Genomic DNA, 22,080 nt, shown 5'->3' with positions numbered 1-22,080 from the left:
ATTATGTTTAAGATTAAACAACCCATAAGCAAAAAAAGCAAGGCCCCTTAAATCCCTTAATTACTATTCTGAGTCTGGGAAAATGATAAACCAAAGACCTCAGATTGCAAGGTGGCGGGGGGGCGGGGGGAGGGGACCAGATGTTTAGAATTGAAGCAGCATGCAACAAGTTACGTAGAAATGTTTTTACTAATGAGGGTCAGTGGAGTTATTTAGAATCACTTAAATTTAACACATTCATTTTGTAGTTTTAGAAGCTGAGACACACAGAGGCTGGGTTACTTACTGAAAGTCACAGCTGTGGCAGGCTGAAAACAATGCTTACTCATAGAAAAGTGGAAAGTAAAAATGAGTTTATTGTAGAGATAGGAAGTTGAACAGCTTTTTTATTAAGGGTTTACTGCAACGTATATTTTTCTGAAATGTTTTAAAATTAGAATTAAGAAATATATCTGTTAATTTTTAAAAAAACACATCTGAATGAATTGTGTTTTTTTGTGGATTATATTAGTTCAAAAGAACTAAATGAGGGTATTTGTGTTTGACCCAAATGATCATTATAGCACTCAGTATTAGGATTGGTGGACTAACAGTGAGAAAGAGAGATAGGTATCTGTTGCGTGAAGGTATTAGCCAGTCAGGATACACAATAGGGTGGTAACCTGTGAAACAAACATAAAATATCTTCTTAAATGTTGTTTCTCAGAATGTAATAATATAATTCACATAGATCTTAATGGAACAATGAAAGATATAGGTACATACCTGTGACTTTGTCTCGCTTTGGATTAGCTGTAAAGTCAGAAGAAGAAAAAAATATGTACTGCTGAGGCTTTATTTTATTTTAAAAAGCCAAGTCTCTAATTATGACCATTAACTGTTGCTTTCACTTTCTTAGTGTTTTTCAAACATTAGTTATTAAAGAATTTTTGTACTAACTATACTAACTTGATATTTTTAAATTAACCTTATAAACTTTTTATATACTATTACTATAAGTGGAAAATAATTTTACATACCATAACTAGCAGATAATAAATACAATTAAAATAACAAACTATTAGAATTTAAGAATTAAATAATTATTAGTCACTGTGAGCAATTTATTAAAATATTTTCCTGGAAATAAGTTCCTCCCTGAGAAGAATGATACTGTTTTATGATCAGTCAGTAATAAAGAGACCATGACCTCTCTCTTATAGGGATTTGGTTTGCATAATGTCATAATTATCCCTCTCTTTTCACTGAGTTTTATTCGGATTTTGACATTCCGAACACTAGGTAGAAAATTCTACATCTGCCTTAGCCTTCTTGATACTTTTTTAATTAAATAGGTACCTTCTCTACACCAGTTCTTTGCCAGCTGGTGTTGAAATCTGTGGCGCAGCCCAGCAAGGACATGGCTGGGGTGCTGGTGAGCATCCTGATCATCATCCCTGTGAGGGGGCTTTGTAGTGAGTTACCAGGAAGCTGCTGCTACTTTGTTTTGGGCAGTTAATGCCATGAAATCAAGAATATGCTGTGCTAGTTAGATTTTTTTCTTACATAATACATTTTTTAAATGTTAAATATTCAACTCTTGAATACTGAAACAAATGTACATTCATGCACTAGCTAAAATCATCCCATGTATCATTAGCATACCCAGCACATTATGCAAAACCATCCTGATTTGGCCTCCATGGGTATTTATTGAACCTGCCAACAGTAAGTACCTAAAGCACCAGAAAGAATTTTTTTCCTCCAATATTTGTCATAATTTGTCAGAGATGGAATCTGTTAAAAGCTCTTTACCCTCATACACATTAGCATGTTTGCCCTTTATTTTTCTTAAGGGCCCAGGGGCTTTTCATTATTGGATCACAGCCTTCATTTTCTGAATTTTTATCCCACAAGACTAGAGGCCATTTCAAGCTAGTTCCCAAGATCAAAATTTAAAATTCCAGGAACTTTCTTCTTCTCATTGTGAAGTTGTTGTTACTAATTATCTAGATTTCTAAAGAGAAGGAATATTTTTTTAAGGAAACATGCCTTCAAATTAGTGCTTATTTGCCAGGCTAGGGTATAAGTGAATTAGGCATAATTCCTACCTGTTTGGAATTTAGAATCCATTGGGAAAGATAGCTAACCAGTGGCAATAATTGAATTACTCCTTAAATAATTTAAAATAATTGTCTCAGTTTTCACCACAGATTTTAAAGAAACATGAGGTTTGTTCGTGGGCATAAAAACGTGACAGAGTTTGGGCATAAAACACCAAGAGTAAACTCAACATTTGGGAGTACAGGAAGGATGAATTTATGGATAATAGGTAGTATTTATTGAGTGCTACTGTATGCCAGGTTCTTGTTCTAAATATAAATATTTCTTTTTCTTTTCTCCTTGATCTGTTTCATCAAACCTGTGAAGAGATACTGCCATCTACATTTTATTTTTGTTTTTGCTTTTTAATATTTTTATTTTTAATTTTTTAAAATTTTACTGTTAATCACCATACATTACGTGATTAGTTTTTGATGTAGTGTTCCATGATTCATCGTTTGCATATAACACCCAGTGCTCCATTCACTCCATGCCCTCTTTAATACCCGTCACCGGGCTAACCCATCCCCTCACCTCCCCTCCCCTCTAGAACCCTCAGTTTGTTTCCAGAGTCCATAGTCTCTCATGGTTCATCTCCCCCTCCAGTTTCCGCCTCAGTGGAATATTATGCAGCCATCAAAAAAACCCCCAAAGAATGAAATCTTGCCATTTGCAACAACGTGGATGGAACTAGAGGGTATTATGCTAAGTGGATTAAATCAATCAGATAAAGACATGTATCAAGATCTCACTGACAGGAGGAATTCTTAATCTCAGGAAACAAACAGGGTTGCTGGAGTGGTGGGGGGCGGGAGGCATGGGGTGGCTGGGTGATAGACACTGGGGAGGGTATGTGCTATGATGAGCGCTGTGAATTGTGTAAGACCAATGAATCAGACCTGTACCTCTGAAACAAATAATACATTATATGTTTTTTAAAAAAAAGATGGGGGGGCGCCATCTACATTTTATTGTTGAGGAAATTGGTTCAGACAGTTGCCCAAGGTCACAGTGGTGGAACTGGAAATTGAACCTGGGCATACTGTTTCAAAAATGTGTGGGTTTTAACTCCTATGTTATACTGGCTAACTTGGAAAAAAAAAATAATACGCTTTGTAGTATTGTAGCAACATGAAAAATTCAGTTAATACATTGATGCTAGGAGAAGAAATTCATTGCTACATGTTACTGAGTTCCTTTAACAAAACTGCTGTGAGCGAAGTGAATGGTAGAACTAGGGGAGAAATGACTGCTCAGAGAGCTGATCAAAAAAGTGTGGCTATACCTGAAGTGAAGATGAGAAATCAGTGTTTACAAATCAGGAGTTTTTTTGATCTTGCTGAAATGAGCAAATCTTGGGTCTACAGTTTCTGTCCTCATAGTCATTTTTTGTTGTACTGATTAAAGCTAAAAAAGAAGGATATTATTTGCTTCCTTAAATTTACCTTAAATATATGTTCATTCCCATGACAGTAAGCCATTGGCTTGATTGCTACCTGACACCAGCTTCCCTGAAAATAGCTGTTAGGATAAAGCAAACATTTGCATTCTTAACTCTGCAGAGAAAGTTGTTTCAAACACATTGTATTATTGGTAGATTTTTTCTTTTACTCACTGCAGAGATTGTCCAAACATTTGTCATCACTGGGGCAGGCACTGCAAGTAGATCCTCTTCTGTATGGCCTTTGATAGCTTTGTCTATAAAGTAGAAAAAAGCTGTCCATTAGGAGAGATTACTTTTTTCCTAATGAAATTTACTGTGAATCTTTGACTAAATATATAGGATGGAAGTCCACAGATTCCGAGGGTTGAGGGAAGTGGAAGCCTGTTAATATTTATAGAGTTTTATTCTATGTGTCTATGTCTATGAACCTATGTCTTCACCTCCATCTCATTTAACTCTTAAGACAACTCTGGAAGTTATTTTTATTTTACAAATAAGGAAACTAAAGCTCTAAGAAGTTAACTTGTCAAAAATCACAATGTATACATGTCAGAATCACAAGGAAATTTGGATTGGTCTGACTCCAGGACAACACTTGGCTCTATTTAACTATCTGGCCTGTATGATCACTACCATCCAAAAAACTGCCCATCCTAAGGTCTCATGGCCCACATTTACTCTTCCCAGTTTAGCAAGCCTCCTTGGTTTTAGTTGGACAGGAGTCATTTGGCTGGGTTAAAAAAAGAAAAAAAAGGGAATTTCTAAATTTGTTTTCACATAAAAGATGTAATGTGGATAATAATTACTGTACTAAGCATCCTTGAATGAATGAATTTTCACAGTAGCCTATGGGGAAGATACTATTATTTATTTATCCCCAATATAGGTAGAGGTGAGGCACAGAGTGTAAGTAATTGACCAAGGTCATACACTAGAAAGTGAAATAATATCCAAGCATTTTATATCCCAATGAATATCTTAAGAGTAGTAATGATGAGAACTGTACATGCATTTCAGTAACTCTGCCAATGCACTCATCTTTTTTGGAAAGGAGTTCTTAATTTTTTGTGTCATGGTACCCTTTGGCAGTCTGGTGGAGCCTATGGACTCTCAAAACTCTTTGTTTTTACTTTTTTTTTTTTTTTTTTTTTAAGTAGCCTCCGTGCCCAGGGTGGAGCCCAATGCAGGGCTTGAACTCACAATCCTGATACAGAGACTTGAGCCGAGATCAAGAGTTGGACACAACTGACTGAGCCACCTAGGTGCCCCAAAATATTAAGTACATAAAATACAGTTTGTAAGATTATAAAGGAAACCAAGTAAGTTCAAATAGTTATCAAAATGTTAAAAATATTTTTGATATAGCAATATGTCCTTCTCAAGTATTAAGATCTAGCAAGAATTCTAATGATAGTACCTTTAATGATAGATTACAACCATATTTTGAGATCTCTGCAGCAAATGGAATGTGCTATGAGAATATCTGATATTTACAAAGATAGAAGTAGTACTAACACGGAGTTACAGTATTGCTGATGGGGCTGAAGTGTTGTCTTCATACATAATGAAATGTTATTTTCAGTAGAGGTTAGTGAAAATAAAGATTTAACTCCAAGTTCATTGACTCAACTCCCCTCCCCTAACACTATAGCTTTACCTCCAAAGTTAAGGAGACATTACTTTTTATTAACACCTCGTTTCCAAGACCTATGTTCTAATCATGTTTGGCTCCAAACTAATCTAGGTTGTTTCAGAAAATAAGTTTATCCTCATACTTGCTTTACACTGTGGAAAATAGTCAAAGGAATGTTCTCATAATTAGACCTCCAAAATACACATTAATTATGGGGATATCTTTCATTGTTAGAAAGCACAAAACTCATTGAGTGGTCAAGTTCTCGGATGTTTTTTTAATAAAATCGTTTGTGCTGTTTCATTCTTTGTTGAATTGTGTATTCCAAACTATAAAGAAGAGAAGAAATTACTGTTTCAAAACCAGGCTAAAGACAAGGCAGTTACGAATTCTAGGGAAATGGCAGAATTCATCCCGTGAGAAATGCGCTACTGGAAAGGCCTGCATTTGTATGGATAGGAACAATTGAGACCAAGAGTCCTAAAGTATTCTGTCCATAAAGAAGCAGGAAATTTTAGTGTTTTCCCTGGTAGCCTGAGAAAGGGCCCCAGGACTGAGGAAGAGAAAAGACAGATTTTTTTTTTTTTAAAGTAATCTCTTTGTCCAACATGGGGCTCAAACTCACAACCCCGAGATCCAGAGTCGAAAGGTTACTGACTGAGCCAGCCAGGCACCCTGAGAAAAGATAGATCTTTAAAGAAAAAGATAAATATGAGGAAGGGTCCTTAAGGCAGAGCACACTAGGTCTTGTAGGATCTGATGGTCAGGGTTGTCATTTTCTCTAACGTGCTATAATCCTCTCTTCCACTAATCACAAGATAGCCTAGCTCAGAGGGGCCCAGGAGAATGAAGGGAGAGTTGTGGCTACGTTTAAAAAATGCAGATCAGAATGATCTGAAGCGGCCAGGAGGAGGAGTCAAAACTGTCCTGGACAATGACTGACTCCAGAGCTTGAGTTACAGGTGACAAGAGAATTAAGCATCCTCACCCCACTCTTAGGAAATCTCAGAAATATGGGGAGGATACTGGACTTCTTAGAATTAGTGGAATGGGGGCCTATGAGGAGAAAAACCAGCTCAGAAGGCAGTAGAAAATGAGGACATCCTTAACTGGTCTCTGTGCCCCCCACCCCATACCCTCCAATCCATTTTCCACATCTCATACAGAATTGATCTCTCAATTTAAAGCAGGTCTTGTCACTCCCTTGCTTAAAATACTTGGAGGATTCCTCTTGTGATGTGAATGCAGTTAAATTTGCCATGACCTACACAGCCCTGCAAGGCTGAGCTGCCTCCTTCCCCCAGTCGCATCTCATTCAGTGGTCCATGCACTCTGCTCTTCTGTCCGCTCTTGAATCCTCTCCACAGAAGCTTTGCAGGTGTTTTCTGCAGCCGACCCGTTCGTGAAGTTCTTCACATGTCTGGTTCCTTTCTATTCTTCATGCCTACACTCAAGTACATCACTTTATCCAAGTAAGGTCCTGCCTATTGATAGTGTTGATTACAGTGTTACTGGTATTTCCTTCATTATTCCTTTCATCATGCTGTTATTTTATTTGTATTTTTTTTGTCTTTCTGCCCATAAATACAAATTCCATGAGAGCGGGGACTGTGTCAGGCTGGTTCTCCTTTGAAGCTCAGTAAACAAATATTTTTTGAATAATTGAATGTATGAATTATTTGTATGAATAAATGAATGTTACTCTATAGAAGTATTATAACTGGTTTTAAGTTTTACAACTTATTGTTTAGAACTCTAAAAGCAAGTAAAGTGAGTGTAAGCCAGGAGACTTCACATTTGTGCTTCATCATAACAATAACTGTGAGTACTTCTCAAATAATCACCATTGCTGGGTATTACATATACCTGGTGTTTTACCTAGCTTTTCTCATGTAGTTTTCTTTTTCTTTTTCTTTTAATTTTTTTAAAGATTTTTTTAATTTATTTGACAGAGAGAGACACAGCAAGAGAGGGAACACAAGCAGGGGGAGTGGGAGAGGGAGAAGCAGGCTTCCCGCGGAGCAGGGAGCCCGATGCGGGGCTCGATCCCAGGACCCTGGGATCATGACCTGAGCTGAAGGCAGACGCTTAACTACTGAGCCCCCCGGGCGCCCCTCTCATGTAATTTTCATAGCTACTTGATAAGTAGTCAGTGCTTTTATTATCCTGATCTTTTGCAGAGCAAACTGAGGTTCAGAGAGATTAAGTAACTTGTCCAAGGTCACACATAAGTGAACCAAGGTAGTGGGTCTCAAGACCCCGTATCTCAACCATTAAGTTATATAAATGTCATGAAAAGTCACCACTGATTGGCTTGATGGCTTTGGCTGGTTTTTCCTGGGTTTTCCCTATTTTCTGACTTTGGGATTTTAAGTCAAAGTTGTTCTCTTCTGAATGACACCTGATTTTAGTCCTTACACTCCCACCTACACTCAAACTATCAAACATTTCTTCTGAGCGTTACTTCAGGGAAAGAGAGAGAGGCGATCTTTTGGAATCCCAAAGATTGGAAAAATCCAAACAAAATTCAAGGGAAACAAAAAACATGTTGGGGCGCCTGAGTGGCTCAGTCAGTTGGGCATCTGCCTTCGGCCCACGCCATGATCCCAGGGTCCCGGAATTGAGCCCCGCATCGGGCTCCCTGCTCCGGGAGGAGCCTGCTTCTCCTTCTCCCCTGCCTGCCGCTCCCCCTGCTTGTGTGAGCTCTCTCTCTCTCTCTGTCAAATAAATAAATAAAATCTTAAAAAAAATAATAAATGTTATGTATATGAGAAAGGGTTAAAAGCTTTAAAATACAAACAACTACCATAAACTATTAAGAAAATCACTCTAGTAGAAAAATGAGCAGACCGTATGCTTCACAAAAGGAGGAATGTAAATAGGCAATCAGGTGAAAATGTATAATCGCTGGTAGTCTAAGAGATGCAAAAGAAAATATGAGATAACACTTTATATCAGATTGGAAAATATTAAAAAATGATAATCCCAGTCCTAATGAAGGAGTATAAATTGGTATAAATAATAGTGGAGGATAATTTGGCCATATGCATTTTTAAAAACTTAAAGATGTTCACATGTATTACTTAGTATGCTATTTCTAGGAATTTGTAGGGAAATCGATGGGATCAAAGACTTCTATACAAGGTTGTTCATCAGATATTAAAATACAGAGAACAATCTAAATTCTTCAGTAGGATGAGCTGTTGTGTCCATCTAGAGCACAGACTCGGGAGCCAGACAGCCCAGGTTACAGTCCAGCTATGACATAGTGACATGTGAAATAGTGTCACCAATGGTGGAACCCTGGGCAGGCTACTCACCCTGTCAGTACCTCAGTTTTCTTAACTGCCAAACAGGGGTGGTAAGACGACCCATCTCAAGACCTTTCATGAAAATTAAGTAAGTTAATATGTGTGAAGCACTTAGAAAAGTGCTTAGCGGGGTGGCTCCGATGGTTAAGTGACCGACTCTGGTTTCAGCTCAGGTCTTGATCTCCTGGGTCTCAGGATAGAGCACCATGTAGGGCTCCGTGCTCAGCATGAAGTCTGCGTGAGATTCTCTCCCTCTGCCCCCCCACCCAGCTCAAGTGTGCGTTCCCTCTCTTTCTCTCTCTCTCAAATAAATAAAAAAGTCTTTAAAAAAATGCTTAGCATATAGTAAGCATTTTATAAATATTACTCATTTTTTTATGGTGAAAAAAATGTATGTTTAGATTTAACCAACTGGACTCAGTTTAGATGATCCCCAATTTTTTTTTTTAAAGATTTTATTTATTTGAGAGAGAGAGAGCATGCCAGAGAGCACAAGTGGGGAGGAGTGGCAGAGGGAGAAGCAGACTCCGCGCTGAGCAGGGAGCCCCACATGAGGCTCGATCTCAGGGCCCTGGGATCATGATCTGAGCTGAAAGCAGACGCTTAACTGACTGAGCCAACTGGAAGCCCTAGATGTAACCAATTCTGTTGGCAACATCCAACACATCATGGTCAGGAGCCACTCGAACATATGCCTTCTTCTCTCCATCAGGCCTGATCAGGATGTTGACCTTGGCCATGTCCAAGTCATAGAACTTTTTATTATTATTATTATTATATTAATCACCATACATTACATCATTAGTTTTTGATGTAGTGTACCATGATTCACTGTTTGCGTATAACGCCCAGTGCTCCATGCAGAACGTGCCCTCTTTAACACCCATCACCAGGCTAACCCATCCCCCCACCCAAAGTCATAGAGCTTTTTCACAGCCTGTTTGATCTGGTGTTTGTTGGCCTTGACATCCACAGTGAACACAAGTGTGTTGTTGTCTTCTGCTTTTATCAAGGCTGACTCGTTAAGTCAGGGGGAACTTGATGATGGCATAGTGGTCAAGCTTGTTTCTCCTGGGGGCACTCTTTTGAAGATATTTGGGCTGCCTTTGGAGACTCAGTGTCTTGGGCCATCAGAAAGTAGGTGATGTGTGGATCTTCTTTTTTTGGTGACTGTGGACACCTATCAACACTGCCTTCTTGCCTTCAAAGCCTTGGCTTTGGCTTTGGGAGGGGCAAAGGTTTCCTTCACCTTCAACACCATCTTTGTGAAAGGGTACTTTCATTATTTTTCTAATTATTCATATGTTTAAAAATTCAATGACATGGAAAATGCTCATGGTATAATTTTAAGTAAAAAAATAGAATATGTGCATTTCTAGTATGATCTTATTTTCTCAATAACGTGTATGATGCATAAACACACATATATGTTTAAAGAAAGGCGGGGGCATGTCATGGGTCCACCCTATTTTCTAAAGAAAGAAAAACTGTATCCATTTCAAAACCAAAACTTTCAAAAGTAAATGAAATAAATTACATAAATTGAGAAATTTAATTGAGTTACTTTTTTTGAAAATTGTGCAAAATATGCCAAGTTTTTAAAAAATCAATAAATATAAAGTAACACCAATCCTCCCATTTTGTGGTGTTATTACCATTTCCCATTAATCTATGTCCCTGAAAACATTTTAGTCTTGCCACTCTTAAAAACACGTGTTGTGTATGTATGTGTGTATTTGTGTAGCACTTGTAAAGGGTGCAAACACACACACACACACACATTAAAAAAAAAATGTACCAGGTGTTAATGGAGTAGATCTCTGGGTAGAGGAATTAATAGTGATATTAATTTTCTTTTTTACACTTTCTTTATTATCCCAATTTTCTATAATGAAAATAAATACTTCTAAAGTAGATTTAAAAGAAGTTTAGAAAGAGTTTGATTTGGGTACTTACCCTGGTCCGTAGTTGCATATGAAATGCGCTACATTGGTTAAGCTGTTAATGCCGTAAACTGTGGAGCAATACTGTACTGCACAGCCAACTTTGTAACTGTCTGCCCAGACAACCTGAAAGAAAATAAGAATTTGCAGCAAGAGAGAGAGACAATAGGGGCGCCTGGGTGGCTCAGTCGTTAAGCGTCTGCCTTCAACTCAGGTCATGATCCCAGGGTCCTGGGATCGAGCCCCGCATCGGGCTCCCTGCTCGGCGGGAAGCCTGCTTCTCCCTCTCCCACTCCCCCTGCCTGTGTTCCCTCTCTCGCTGTGTCTCTCTCTGTCAAATAAATGAATAAAATCTTTAAAAAAAAAAGAGAGACAATAAAATGAACATTTGAGTATGATTAGGCCAACACAGTGAGGTGTATTCACTCTAGCAGGGAGAGCCATTGCTACCAGGGAGCACTCAGGTGCTCAGAATTCAGTTGGAAACAAGACTTGGAATTTTATTATTGGGGTGTGTGTGAAATAAACATATACACAATACTAAGATCATTTTGGGCACTTGACATAAAATAGTGTTGGGGAAGAGGGGCTGAGCCTGGGTGTCCAGAGAAGGGGCCATGGAGGAGGTGCACTGGGGATGAATGTGTAGGAGACCCAAATGTGGGAGGAAGAGCCTTCCGTGCCGAGGGAGCAGAGGCGTGGAGGCCCCACGGTGGAACCGGCTTGTGAGAGTGGCAGAGAGAGGGCCAGCGGAACTGGGATCCAGGTAATAGGCAGAGTCGTTCGCATTGAGTTAAGAGCCAGAGGGGCAGGTCGTGGGGAATCTGGTAGGCAAGTGAGCATAGACTCTTTTTCCCATCTCAGAAAGATCTCTTTGGTTGTTACGAAGTCAGTGGACTGAGGAGAGCAAAGGAAGAAAGATGGAGGGCATTTGAGAGGCTGTTTCAGTGGTACAACAAAGATGGTGGCCCACACTTGGGTGGTGGTGGCCCGTTCCTGGGAATCCATCAGGTTCATGGTTCAGCTTCTAGCTAAAGCTGAAAGGACTTGCTTTTGCTTTTAGTGTGGGGGAAGTGGGAACATTTGGGGCCTGAGTAACACTTCCTGAGATTAGGAAACGGAGGGAAGGAGGAGGGAGGGTGGGAGCATGGACAGGGGTTCTGTTTAGGTCTGGTGACCCTTGAGATGTCCAAGCGTGGAGTGCCTTTGCTGCTGAAAGGGGACCATCTACAGTTCAGGGGACAGAGCAAGGCTAGAGATAGAAATCTGGAAGACACGGGGCTAGATTAGATCGTAGGCAAAGATAATAGATAAACAAGGAAATGAGAGCGTGGGATCAAGAGAAAAAGACAATCAACCAGCAAAGGAGATTGAACAGGAGTGTGGGGCGGCATAGGAGGGAAACCAAAGACGGTGCCGGCCTCAGGGAGAGGGGCCTGTGCCGTTGCACAGGCCGGGGCAGGGGGCTCCGTACTTAGTTTAGTTCAACATTGTCACATGTTTTCCCACATTTAGTGGCACTTTCCCCCCAATTTTTGAACAAGGAACTTTACATTTTCCTTTTGCACGAAGCCCCACAAATTAGCTCATCTTAACCAAGAGTGTCTGATGTCACAGAAGCCTAAAGAAAAAAAACATTTTTAAAGAGCTGGTGTCTAGAGAGAAGCCAGCGATCAAATGCACTCCTTTTCACAGTGAGACAAAATTGCATATTAAATTACTTTTACATATTTTTTTTCAAAAGTAATCTTGTGAAGGGAATTGAGCCCAGTATGGGGGATACAGAGGTGAAAGACCCGGAGCCAATGGGTGCCTTTACAAAATGTAGAGAAAAGCTGCCGTGGGGCCTTTATGCAAGGGTTTGACTGTGGTGCGGGGGAGCCGAGGCGGCTAAGGGAGCGCCCAGCGTGGGAGCCTGCTCTGCCTTAGTGAGGCTGGACCGAAGCCCAGGGAGCTGGTCTAAGAGCCGGGAGAAGTCTTCCAGGTAGGGCAGCTTATGCTAACCCAAGATGAAAAAGACTCGTTGAACTGACACAAGGCTGGTGTGGCTGCAGAAAAAAAGCTCAAGTTTACTTTAAAAAAAAAAAAAATCAGTGAAAACCACGCCTCGGGGAGAGAGTATAGCGGGAGGGGAGATGTGGATCGGAGTCTGCGCTTCTCCGAGGCTTCAAGGTGGGGTCGTGGGTGGGGGAGTGGCTAGGGAGGCTGAGGGGGGGGACAAAACCGGAGGTAGGGGAGCAGCTCTCTGCCTTCTGTCCTCTTTGGTTTGGCAGCTGGGAGACTATGGGAAGGCAGCTGGGGCTCCCCTCCAGAGGAGGGGGCGTGCTCTCCTTCAGCAAGGGACCGGTTCCCGTCCTGATCGACGTGGGGGGTTGCCCTTTCATCTCACACCGGAATCCCCTGCAGAGAACTGAGGCCTCTAGCTCAGGGCGAGAGCCTAGCTTTATGGCCGTGAATCCTCAGGTTTGACCCTTGTATGTATACTTTCCAATCATTTTTGCATTTATTTAAAAATTTTAAATTTCTCTTCACTGTATCTCAAGGTGATTTCACCTTGGAAGCTTTGTTTAAAATGCAGGTTTCTGAGCCCATCTCAGTCCTGCTGAATGAGAGTCACTGGAATTGTCCTGGAAATCTGTATTTTTTTTTAATTGCGATATCCTTGATAATATAACATTACATGAGTTTCAGGTGTACACCATAATGATTCAATAACTTTATACACTGTGAAATGATCACCATAATACATCTAGTTAACATGTGTCAAGAAGAAACTCACAGGCCTAAAATGGCATGACTTATCCTAGGCCATGTCACCAAACTGGGGCCTAAGGCCTAACCTAATTGCACTTTTCTTTTCTTTTCTTTTTTTTTTTAAGATTTTATTTATTTGACAGAGAGAGAGAGAGACACAGCGAGAGAGGGAACACAAGCAGGGGGAGTGGGAGAGGGAGAAGCAGGCTTCCCACTGAGCAGGGTGCCCGATGAGGGGCTTGATCCCAGGACCCTGGGATCATGACCTGAGCCAAAGGCAGAAGCCCAACCCACTGAGCCACCCAGGCACCCCCAGAAATGCAGTCTTAACAAATCAGTCAGGAACTTTCTGGTTAGCACCAATAAGCTAATCTGTCAAAGGGACCTCTCCATCCCCCCAAAGGAAGATGAGGTAAACCACTTAATAAGACCCTTTTCTCCCCAAAGGAAGATGACCTCACTTAAAATAATCCTTTTTTCTGTTTCTTTCTGTCCTGCCTTTTAAAACCTTTCCCTTTCTGTAGCCCTTTGGAGCTCCCCTCTACTTGCTAGATGGGGTGCTGCCTGACTCATGAATTAGTTAATAAAGCCAATTAGATCTTTAACATTACTTAGATGAATTTTTGTTATTTAACACATCCATCACCATATAGTTACAAATTATTTTTTTCTTGTGATGAGAAATTGTAAGATTTACTCTCTCAGCACCTTTCAAATATATACTACAATATTGTTAGCTATGGTCAGTCAGCAGGCTGTACATCCCAGACTTAGTTATTTTATAACTGTAAGTTTGAGCCTTTGACCACATTCACCCATTTTTTTCCCCTCCACCCCACCCTAGCACCTACCAATCTCTTCTCTGTTTCTAAGAGTTTGTTTTTTGTTTAGATTCCATATAAGATGGTATTTGTCTTTCTTGGCCTGACTTCGTTCACTTAGCATAGTACTCTCCAGGTCCATCCATGTTGTTGCAAATGGCAGAATTTCTTCTTCAGGAAAATGTGTTACATATATAGAAATATTATTCAGCCATAAAAAATAATAAAATCTATATTTTAACAAGTTCCATAGGTAATTATTATTATGCATGCTAACTGGGTGCAATGTTGTCTGTGTTTTCCTTTTACCATCACCTCGGTAAATCATTTTATATTTCTTATCCTTTGGTCTTTGAGCACTTTCTTCAGGTGTTGTTTTATCTCAAGTATTCTTAATTTTTGGGCTTCCCACACACACATCTTTAATGCTTTACGCTGTTTCTTTTGTTTTACTGTCTTTTACTTTTCTTTTCTGGTCTCTTTGTTTCCAAGGGTATGCAATGTTAATTACCATTCATTTTGTTTTAATGGGTCTCTCTTTTTTTAAAGTCAGGTTGTAATTAAGACACAGTAAAACCCATCCTTTTTAGGTGTACAGTTCCATGAATTTTGACAAAAACATAGTTGTGTAGCCACCACCATATTCACAACCTAGAACACTGTCCATCGCTCCCAGAAGTTCCCTTGTGCTCCTTTGCGGTCAGCTCTTCCCCCCATCCCCTGGCCCCTGACAATCTTTAATATGTTTTCTGTCCCTATCATTTTGCTTTTTCCAGAATGTTACATAAATGGGATCAGTTTAAATGTAGTTTTTCCACTCTAGCTTCTTGCACACAGCATAAGCATTTGAGACCCATTCGTACTGTTGGGTTCACTTCTTTATTGCACGGATGTCCCACAGTTTATTCTACATTCAAGTTGGTCTCTTTTTAAAAAGCTTTATGAGCATTCAGGTTCTGGGTTCAACTTGTGGCCTCTGAGGCTACAAAGACGGAGTTCATATTCCAGCTTAGCCCCTCACTCTGTGACCGTGACCTTAGCTTCCTTCACTATTCAGTGAGGATAACGTTCTCTACACCTTTATAACAAAAACATTGCATCTGGGGAACCTACGGGCGGGGGCATGCCTCTCCTTTGGAGCTAATGCCCCCTTCCCACCATCTTCTTTCAAGTCTCAGTATGAGTCCTTCTGACTCATTATCAGGCACTATTATCACGAGTATGGTGACACTGCAACATATATAAAACCAGGTAGAGAAACTGAAACATGTCCCACTTCCACTGGTTCGGTAAGGGTGTAAAATTAACGATTTCAAGAAGGTGGCAGCGTGGCGGGGATTAAAACCAAAAATGAGATCTATGGTGCCATCTGGTGGGCATTCTCAGCACTACCAAACCGAAGCTCCTGCCCCGCCCATATAATTGAAGTCAAACTATTTCCGTTTTATAAAGGCGAACTGCCGACAGCAAAATATCTAATCTTCCATACTAATATGCCAAAATTCTTACACAGTGCAAATCTATCTCTAGTGAAGACCGAGCTAAAGTGTTGATCTAATGTGTCAAGAAATACCACATCTTTATGAGTTAGTAACTGGATCTAAATCTATTGTCTTTACTCTGTACAACCATCCTTCACCAGCCAAAATCTGAAAATAACTTGCTTTTTATTAATAGCAGATGAGGATAAGTGGGGCGTTATAATATCCACTTGAGGTGATTTCCAGCAAGAATTTAAAATGGCAACTGAGGGCGCCTGGGTGGCTCAGATGGTTAAGTGTCGGCCTTTGGCTTAGGTCATGATCCCAGAGTCTGGGATCAAGTCCTGCATCGGGCTCCCTGCTGCTTGGGAGCCTGCTTCTCCCTCTGACTCTCTCTCATGAATAAATAAATAAAATCTTTAAAAAATAATAAAAAATAAAATGGCAACTGAGTAGTCTTGAATCTCCCGGTAACATTTTTTGCAGGGATGAAAACATGTTTGTTTGTTTTTTTTATTGTTTACTGGCAGTTTTATTCTTTTTTTTACATTCTTTGACTTTCTCTTTTATTTATTTATTTTTTTATTATGTTATGTTAATCACCATACATTACATCATTAGTTTTTGATGTAGTGTTCCATGATTCATTGTTTATGTATAACACCCAGTGCTCCATCCAGAATGTGCCCTCTTTAATACCCATCACCGGGCTAACCCATCCCCCACCGCCCTCCCTGAAAACATTATGTTTTAATGTAAAGTCATCTTTAACCAGACTGTCAAAATCTTCTTCCAATATAATTGGCAAAAAAAACCCAGCTCATGAAGGAGATCTAACCTTTGTTTAATGCCTGCTAAGTACCAGCACTTTACTAGATAATTTATATAAATCCTATTATTTAATCCTCACCAGATACCTGATATCTGGATCCCAGCCCTTCCTCTTACCAGCTTTGTGACACCGGGAAAACAATTTCCTTTTCTTCTTCTTCTCTTCTTCTTTCTTCTTCTTCTTCTTCTTCTTCTTCTTCTTCTTCTTCTTCTTCTTCTTCTTCTTCTTCTTCTTCTTCTTCTACTTCCTCTTCTTTCTTACTACTAGGCAAAGAACTTTATTAACCTTGTTTCAAACTTTATCCTGAGGCTTCTTCAGCTTACTAGCTGCAAAGAATGAATTGTGTCTAAGCAAAAACTGAAAAGAGCTACAGTGTCCAAGAGGCTTGGGCTTAAAAAATATTAGAGATCTAGATTTCATCAGATCCATGAACAAAATTTTAAAAAGCAGTCATCATATAAAATAGCAGCTCCTAGTAATAAGTTTTATCTTTTTCAGAAGATGAGTCAGGTCAGTTTGCTTCATTCTTGGAAGCCTCATCAAAATTCCACAAGATCCAGGGGCACCTGAGTGGCTCGTGGTTAAGCGTCTGCCTCCGGCTCAGGTCATGATCGCCAGGTCCTGGGATCAAGTCTCCACGTCCGGGTACCAGCTCAGTGGGGAGCTTGCTTCTCCCTCTCCCTCTGTCTCTCCCCCTGCTTGTTCTCTCTCTGTGTGTCAAATAAATAAATAAAATCTTTAAAAAAAATTCCACAAGATCTAGAACTTCCTCCTCCTCCTCTCCTGTAGCAAGTGATGTTTTTCCACCCATGGATTGTGTGGGGCCGAGCTTCAGCTCATCTTCCTGAACTAGGCAGCCTGTCTGCACCAGGTGGGTTGAAGACGCTGGGTAGCATTTCCATCAGCACGGCCTGTGATGGCGAAAGTGTTCGCTGCCAGGGACGCCTGAACTTTCCAGTTGTGAAGGTGGATCACTGTTCCTTGGTCTGTGAACGTAGTCACTTCGATCCAGAGATAGTTTACCCCCAGCTTCTTTAAGGAGACCTGAAGTTTTTTTATCATCTGCTGTAGCTGTTCTATGCACCACCTTCTTTCAGTGGGCAGTTCCTTTCCCAGCGATGCGCACGTGTGCTTGCAGTTTGGTGAGTTTCTCCTGGTTCATGATAGTTTCTTTCATCTTGGGGCAGAAATGGGACCCTGCAGGGGGATTAGGGCTGGTGCTCAGGGGCTCTCCTGCAGACCGGCTGAGATTAGGTGCACAGAGGCAAGGACGTAAGGTCTGGGAAAACAACTTCTTCATTTCCCTGAGCCTGTTGACTCATCTTTGGATGATTGCGGCTCTCTGACAGGTTCCTGGTGAGATTTGAATGAGATCTTAAACCATGGAGAGCTAAGTACCACACTTAAAAGTGGTTGCTGCGGGTTGCATTATCCCAAACGCAGGGTGTCCCTGGACTTCCTCTCCAGGATAAGGCTTGCTCTTCAGAAGTGGGAGTAGAATGTAGTGGTCTCTTAAGAGAGAACAGGTTAGGATCACTCAGCTTGGGCTCTGACACCTGTATGCAAGGAAATGAGTTTTCTCATGTCCGAAATGTTGGCCCTCCTTTTTTTGTCCTAGATGGAAGGGAAAAATCTACAAGTAAGCTCAGCTAATTTGGGGAAGGCCATCTCTGAAATCTCAGGTCTAGATGACTTAAAATCAAGTTTCCTCCTCTTGTTTTTAGTCCCTGGAATCATGGATGTGGAGCGTACTGACTTGCATGGTTTAGGAGTCTGTGTTCAATTTAACAGTCCTTTGATCTTCAGATATTTGCTGTGGTGAGCGCCTAGCCATTCTTCTGAAGTACAAGGCTCATTTGTACCCACTGTACACCTTGTTAATTTTGCCAGGAGTTCTCTTCCTTTTCCTTTTCATTTGATAAACTCTCACCTAGTTTTCAAGAACCAACTGATTTGGCTCCTGCTGTATAAACAACTCCTATGTCTCCAGACCTCCCTTTGGCCACATACGTTGCTGTGTCCTCTGTGCCCACATGGCACCTTGTCGGTATCTCCACAGTGCACCAACCGTGCGCCACATTACATCCGCTTACACACATCTCTCCTCGGAGAAGCTCACCTCCTAAGGGTCAGGGGCCATTGCCATCTGTGTCCCTCATTCCCTGCCCCACCCCGCATTTCTCCTCACTTTGACTTCTTGGCGATTGTACTCTTCAATAATATGGTAGGACATAAGCTACCGCCCCAGGCTCTGTTTGGCAGGCATCTGCACAAAGACATGACCAGGGAGTGCCTTACAACAGTACCTCGTGCGGGGTAGAAGCTTAAACACGGACTGAATGAGAGTCAGTGCCCTCAAACTGACAATTATTTTTGGAGATTTAAACAGCACAATGTTTAATGGTAACAGGTACTACTTGTAGACAACCTGGAGTTAGCTTTCTGGCCCTCGAGAACTGGTAGGATTCTGATGGAATCAACTTTCTGGTTACAATTTTTTGTGAACATAAGCCAAGATGAATGGCTTATGGGATAAGTCTAGAGGAAATCTTATTTATATTTTCAAGAAAGGGACCACTGCTACTGGTGGTTTGATAACTCTTCCTTGCTTACAATAATCTTGAGGTGAAAATGTCACTGAAATCTTCATTCCCCTCACGTCATAATAATAAATAGCGATGCCAACCTTGTTTCACCTGTAATGAGACCAGAGGCTCTATATGGCTGAACTACATTGAGAGTTTTTCCAACAACATTTCACTCTTTAAAAACACCTGTTATTCTGGGGCGCCTGGGTGGCTCAGTCGTTAAGCGTCTGTCTCCAGCTCAGGTCCTGATCTCAGGGTCCTGGGATCGAGCCCTGCATCAGGCTCCCTGCTCGGTGGAGAGCCTGCTTCTCCCTCTCCCTCTGTCTGCCGCTCTGCCTGCTTACGCTCTCTCTCTATCTCTGTTAAATAAATAAATTTTAAAAATCTTTAAAAAAAAACCCCTGTTATTCCAAGTTAAATACCTTGTTAGAAACGTTTTTGCCCTCATGCCTCATTTCAACACATTTTTGTACATTAAAACCATTCAGATATGGGTTCAGCACTGTAAGTTATTGGCTTGACAAAGATGCCAGGAAATAAAAGTAAATAAATGAAATGTGACTGGGGTAGGGAGGCAGCAGAGTAAGAAGACCATAGAAAATGGTCTACCTGAGGGATTTATTTCCACGTGTTGCAAACATGCATTAGGGTTAGGAAACCAAACCAGCTTCAATTAAAAAAAAAAAAAAAACCCTCAATGGGAGCCTCTGAATGTGGCCACTGGGACTAAATCCTGTAGATTTGGGGGGCAGAATAGCCACAGGATGGTTTACACAAGCTTAAATGCTGGCCTCTCCACTGTCGTTTTTCTCGTCCTCGCGTGACACATGGCAGGCTCTCCGCCCACACTCGGAGGAACGGGAGCATACGGAATTGAAGCTTCTGTCAGAGATGCTTATGTCTCCCAATTTTAGAGTCCCAAATCAAGTGCCTCCAATTCCATAGAGGACGCATCCCTGAAAATCTATTCACTCACCACATCCTCTGATGGCTCACAAATGGAATAAAGCCTCCCAGGGGGGTTGCTGTTATCAAAACATTCAAAGTCTGTCCAGATCAGTGAGCCTCACGTTTTAGGTTTATGCACATAACTGAACTCTTCAAGCATGACCTCCCCTGCTATGGAAGTTTGCTCCATTTATTTATTTTTGAAGGAAGCTTGCAACCCCTACTCTTTCATATTTACAGGTGCACCAGCTTAACTATATACTTTCTTAACACCAGATTCCAGTTTTCTCTTTACCCTTGAAAGGATGGTTTCAAGAGAATGCAGGGCAGGGGCACCTGGGTGGCTCAGTCGTTGGGCCCAGGTCATGATCCCAGGGTCCTGGGATCGAGCTCTGCATGGGGCTCCCTGCTCTGCCGGAAGCCTGCTTCTCCCTCTCCCACTCCCCCTGCCTGTGTTCCCTCTCTCGCTGTGTCTCTCTCTACCAGATAAATAAATAAAATCTTAAAAAAAGAGAAACAGGGCAGACGCTTACTTGAGTGTAATGGCCACAGACCTTGGTGCATTTCTGAGTCTCGAAGTCATAGTCCTGACTTTCACTGTGCCAGTCAGTAATGGCTGAAGACACAGAGAATATGGATACAGACCCAGTCCAGATGTTTTCTCCCACAAAAGTGAAGTTCGGGTGCAGCTTGTTCGAGTGCAGCTGTCCATTGTGTGCAAACCGACAGTTTTTTCCCCATTCTTTTGCAATTCGGGCTAGTGCTGGATCCCACGTCTGCCAAAAAAACACATTAAACCATAGGAGGGTCAAGAATGAAAACTGGATTTTGTAAAGATCTTTCAACTACAGTGAGGAAAAAGAGTTGAAGAGGGATCAGCGCAGACACTGGAAGATGAGAAAGCTGAGTGATCAGAGGGTGACTCAGCCTCCTACCATTAATGAGAGAACAGGAAGCCCTCACACGTCACAGAACAAGAATTACACCTTTTGCACAACCCTCAAGCCCTGTAGCTGTAAACAGGCACCACCAAATCCATGGGAAATCAGGAAAAGTTACAGGCCACTGCACACCCCTCGCTGATTAACCACATCCTGTCCCTTTAAAACCCTCATGGGCAGAAAGTGTGGAGCTGGCTTTTGGACCAGAGTCGGCCTCCTCCCCAGGTGGCCAGCCTCCTGAATGAAGCTCCTATTCCTTTCCATTTAAAAAGAATGAAAACTCTTACCAAACAATGTAACTGGAGTGAGCAAAGTGAGAGTTTGAAAGGGAATGAGGCATGATGAGGGTAACAACCGGAACAGAGGTCTCATTCGGGGCTTCCACCATCCTATAGGGCCAGTGGGAAACCTGATGATGGAGCTTTGTGGAATTCAGAATCTAAGTGAGGGACACGGGTTAACATTTCACTGCGGGCCTATTGCGTGCAGAATATTGTATGCTGTGTTTCACATAGTTTATATAATTTAATAAACACAATAGGCCCTACCCTAAAGAGCCCAGGCACGTTAAAAAGCTGCTCACAGCCACAGAGCTGGGACTCAAACCCAAGCCTGACCGATTCAAAATTACATCCTTTCTTGAGATGCCATGCTACCTTCCTGAGAAAGCCAGTACTCTGCCAGCAGCAAAAAAAAAAAAAAAAGGCAAACTTAGAGACAAAATAAACAAACAACACAACCTTCAAAAATTAACAGGGAAGAAAGTGACCAAAAAAAAAAAAGCAAAATCTATGACCAGAGGAAAGGAAGCATCTAAAAGAGAGAAATAAAATGTACTTGCTGAGCCTGCTTGCAAGACATGAGTCAACAGAGCTAAACCGGATTCATTTTGATTACAGATTATGAATTTACTGCACACATGAATCACGATGGAAAAAAAAGATTCCGGATTAGCAAGGATTTACCTCCCAAGTCAGTACACATTAGTTGTTTTTTACTTACTCATGCTACGAATACTGCTCTTGTCCTTACCATGTATAGCATAGCACTGGCTGTTGGATTCACCTCTGATCGGAACTTGTTATGAATCCAAACACAGTCTTTGATGAAATCTTCATTTTCGATATCTGGCAAACTGTTTGCTGTATATTCATGACTGGGAACTACAGAAACGATCCAAGCTGTCAAAGCAAGTGTGACTCGCATGCTCCGTCTGCCTGGCATGGAGCCCCGGGAGGGTGGACCCCAGAGCCACGGCTGGTCCTGGCGTGTGTGCCTCTTTCAGTTTTACTTGACTTCAGC

General features: G+C 41.3%; 1 protein-coding gene across 3 annotated transcripts; it reads right to left on the bottom strand.

Moving 5' to 3' along the window:
- Positions 1 to 170: 170 nt before the first annotated feature.
- Positions 171 to 22,080, bottom strand: GLIPR1 (GLI pathogenesis related 1). Of its 3 annotated transcripts, XR_015768729.1 has the most exons (7): positions 21,811 to 22,080; positions 20,371 to 20,613; positions 10,427 to 10,539; positions 3,698 to 3,780; positions 3,528 to 3,603; positions 766 to 792; positions 625 to 662 (listed from the first exon to the last, which is right to left on the bottom strand). XR_015768729.1 is itself a non-coding variant. In XM_088025269.1 (6 exons), exons 1-6 carry the CDS (start codon positions 22,000 to 22,002, stop codon positions 508 to 510), a joined length of 813 nt encoding a protein of 270 aa, XP_087881395.1. In that variant the 5' UTR covers positions 22,003 to 22,080; the 3' UTR covers positions 171 to 507. The 3 variants fall into 3 exon arrangements, 2 of the variants coding, with proteins under 2 accessions (XP_087881395.1, XP_087881396.1); XM_088025269.1 differs by lacking the exon at positions 3,528 to 3,603 and having other exon boundaries at positions 171 to 662; XM_088025270.1 differs by lacking the exon at positions 3,528 to 3,603 and having other exon boundaries at positions 171 to 662; positions 20,392 to 20,613.

Source organism: Eumetopias jubatus, unplaced genomic scaffold (assembly GCF_037043125.1).
Source record: "Eumetopias jubatus isolate StellerSeaLion01/CBP00866 unplaced genomic scaffold, mEumJub1_p1.0 scaffold_8, whole genome shotgun sequence".
NCBI lineage: Eukaryota > Metazoa > Chordata > Mammalia > Carnivora > Otariidae > Eumetopias > Eumetopias jubatus.
The sequence above is the reverse complement of the archived record's forward strand: the minus strand, read 5'-3'. Positions and strand labels throughout refer to the sequence as shown.

Excerpts from the sequence above, each read along its gene's own strand:
- GLIPR1 (XM_088025269.1), bottom strand. The coding sequence starts at position 22,002 with ATGCCAGGCAGACGGAGCATGCGAGTCACACTTGCTTTGACAGCTTGG. Across the intron at positions 20,614-21,810 it reads CCAGTGCTATGCTATACATG|ACGTGGGATCCAGCACTAGC; the intron begins GTAAGGACAAGA and ends TTTTTTTGGCAG. Across the intron at positions 793-3,697 it reads ATGTTTGGACAATCTCTGCA|CTAATCCAAAGCGAGACAAA; the intron begins GTGAGTAAAAGA and ends CTGACTTTACAG.